Here is a 1,209-nt window from a genome sequence, read left to right as displayed (position 1 = left end):
CTCCACCCCCAAACACACACGGGCTCACACATCCAACGCCACTTCGCGGCCGGGACAGACCAGAGAGCTCTCACCCGGACGCGGCCCCACCTGCCCCCCCATGCCGCGCTCCCCACAATTTCGGCGTCCCTCCGCCCCCATCCGGGGCTTTGGCCCCTCCCCGTCTCAAGCTCCTCGGGCTCCCCGCCGGGCCCCCGGGCCCAGTTCCGAGCTCTCTTCGGCCGCCGCCCCCCCTCCGCCCCCGGACTCGCCACCAAGTCACTAGACTACGGACCCCTAAACTCTAGCCCCCACCCCAGCTATTCTGCCTGCCCAGCAACCCCAGCTGCCGCCGCCGTTGCCCCCCTCACCCATCGCAACTCCCAGGCTCTAACCCTCGCCGACCAAACCCCCCCTCCGGCGCAACTCGCCGGCCTTAAACCCCCACCCCGCCCCACCGCCCCCAAAACTACCCTGTTCTCGTCGCTCCCCGGCTCCCTCTCCCCACAGCTACCACCGGCATAAGTCCCTCTACCGCAGACAATGCCCAGGCCCCCTCGTCTCCCCACAACTATCTGCCCACTCCTCCAACAATCACCGGGCTACCTCCGGCGGCAACTACCGGGAGCTCCGGCACCACCGCCACAAACTCCCCCACCTCGGCGAACTACCGAGCTCCTCACTCAATCCTCTCCTACATCCTCCCTCCTCAACAACTCTCCGGCTCCCAGATTCCCCTAACCTCTTGGTTCTAGGGCCCCAACCTGCCGGAGGCCCTTTCGGCCCCTAACCCTCGAAGCTCTGGTTTCCAGCTCCCACTCCCCATCCCACCCCACCCCCTCTACACACACACAGCGTCTAATCTCCAACTATCCCCGGCCCAGTCTCGCACTCCTCTTTCCTCCAAGGTCTCTCAACTCGTCACTCTCCCACCTTCAGGGGCAGGCCCCCGACCCCTCCCCGCGCTCCCCTGCTGGGCTCCGGGGCTCGACCTCCAAGTTTGCCAATAGATTCCTCGCCCGCCCCCCGCCGGCTCAGCGCCCTGTGCCGGTCGAGAGCTCACCTTCGGGACTGGGCTCCGCCATGGCTTCCAGCATCGCCCCCTACCCTCCTCCCGGTTCGGCGCCCCCCTCCCCTGAGCCGGGGATCCCGGTGCCGCCTCCGGTGCTCGGTGCTCCTACTGCCTCGCTCCACAGAGGTGTCTGTTTCGGCTCGGTTGTTACTCCGCGC

The 1,209-nt window shown here is 67.6% G+C and overlaps 1 protein-coding gene across 1 annotated transcript in view; it reads right to left on the bottom strand.

Annotated features, from left to right (window-relative positions):
* Positions 1-102, bottom strand: part of PHF23 (PHD finger protein 23) — a 3,294-nt gene extending 3,192 nt beyond the window's left edge. Inside the window, exon 1 of the mRNA XM_010847501.1 lies at positions 75-102. Coding sequence (XP_010845803.1) covers positions 75-102 — 28 coding nt within the window. The remainder of the gene's footprint in view (positions 1-74) is intronic.
* Positions 103-1,209: the final 1,107 nt, after the last annotated feature.

Source organism: Bison bison, unplaced genomic scaffold, assembly GCF_000754665.1.
Source record: "Bison bison bison isolate TAMUID 2011002044 unplaced genomic scaffold, Bison_UMD1.0 scf7180017864249, whole genome shotgun sequence".
Taxonomy (NCBI): Eukaryota; Metazoa; Chordata; class Mammalia; order Artiodactyla; family Bovidae; genus Bison; species Bison bison.
Note: the sequence above shows the minus strand (reverse complement) of the source record. Positions and strands in the feature narration are given on the sequence as shown.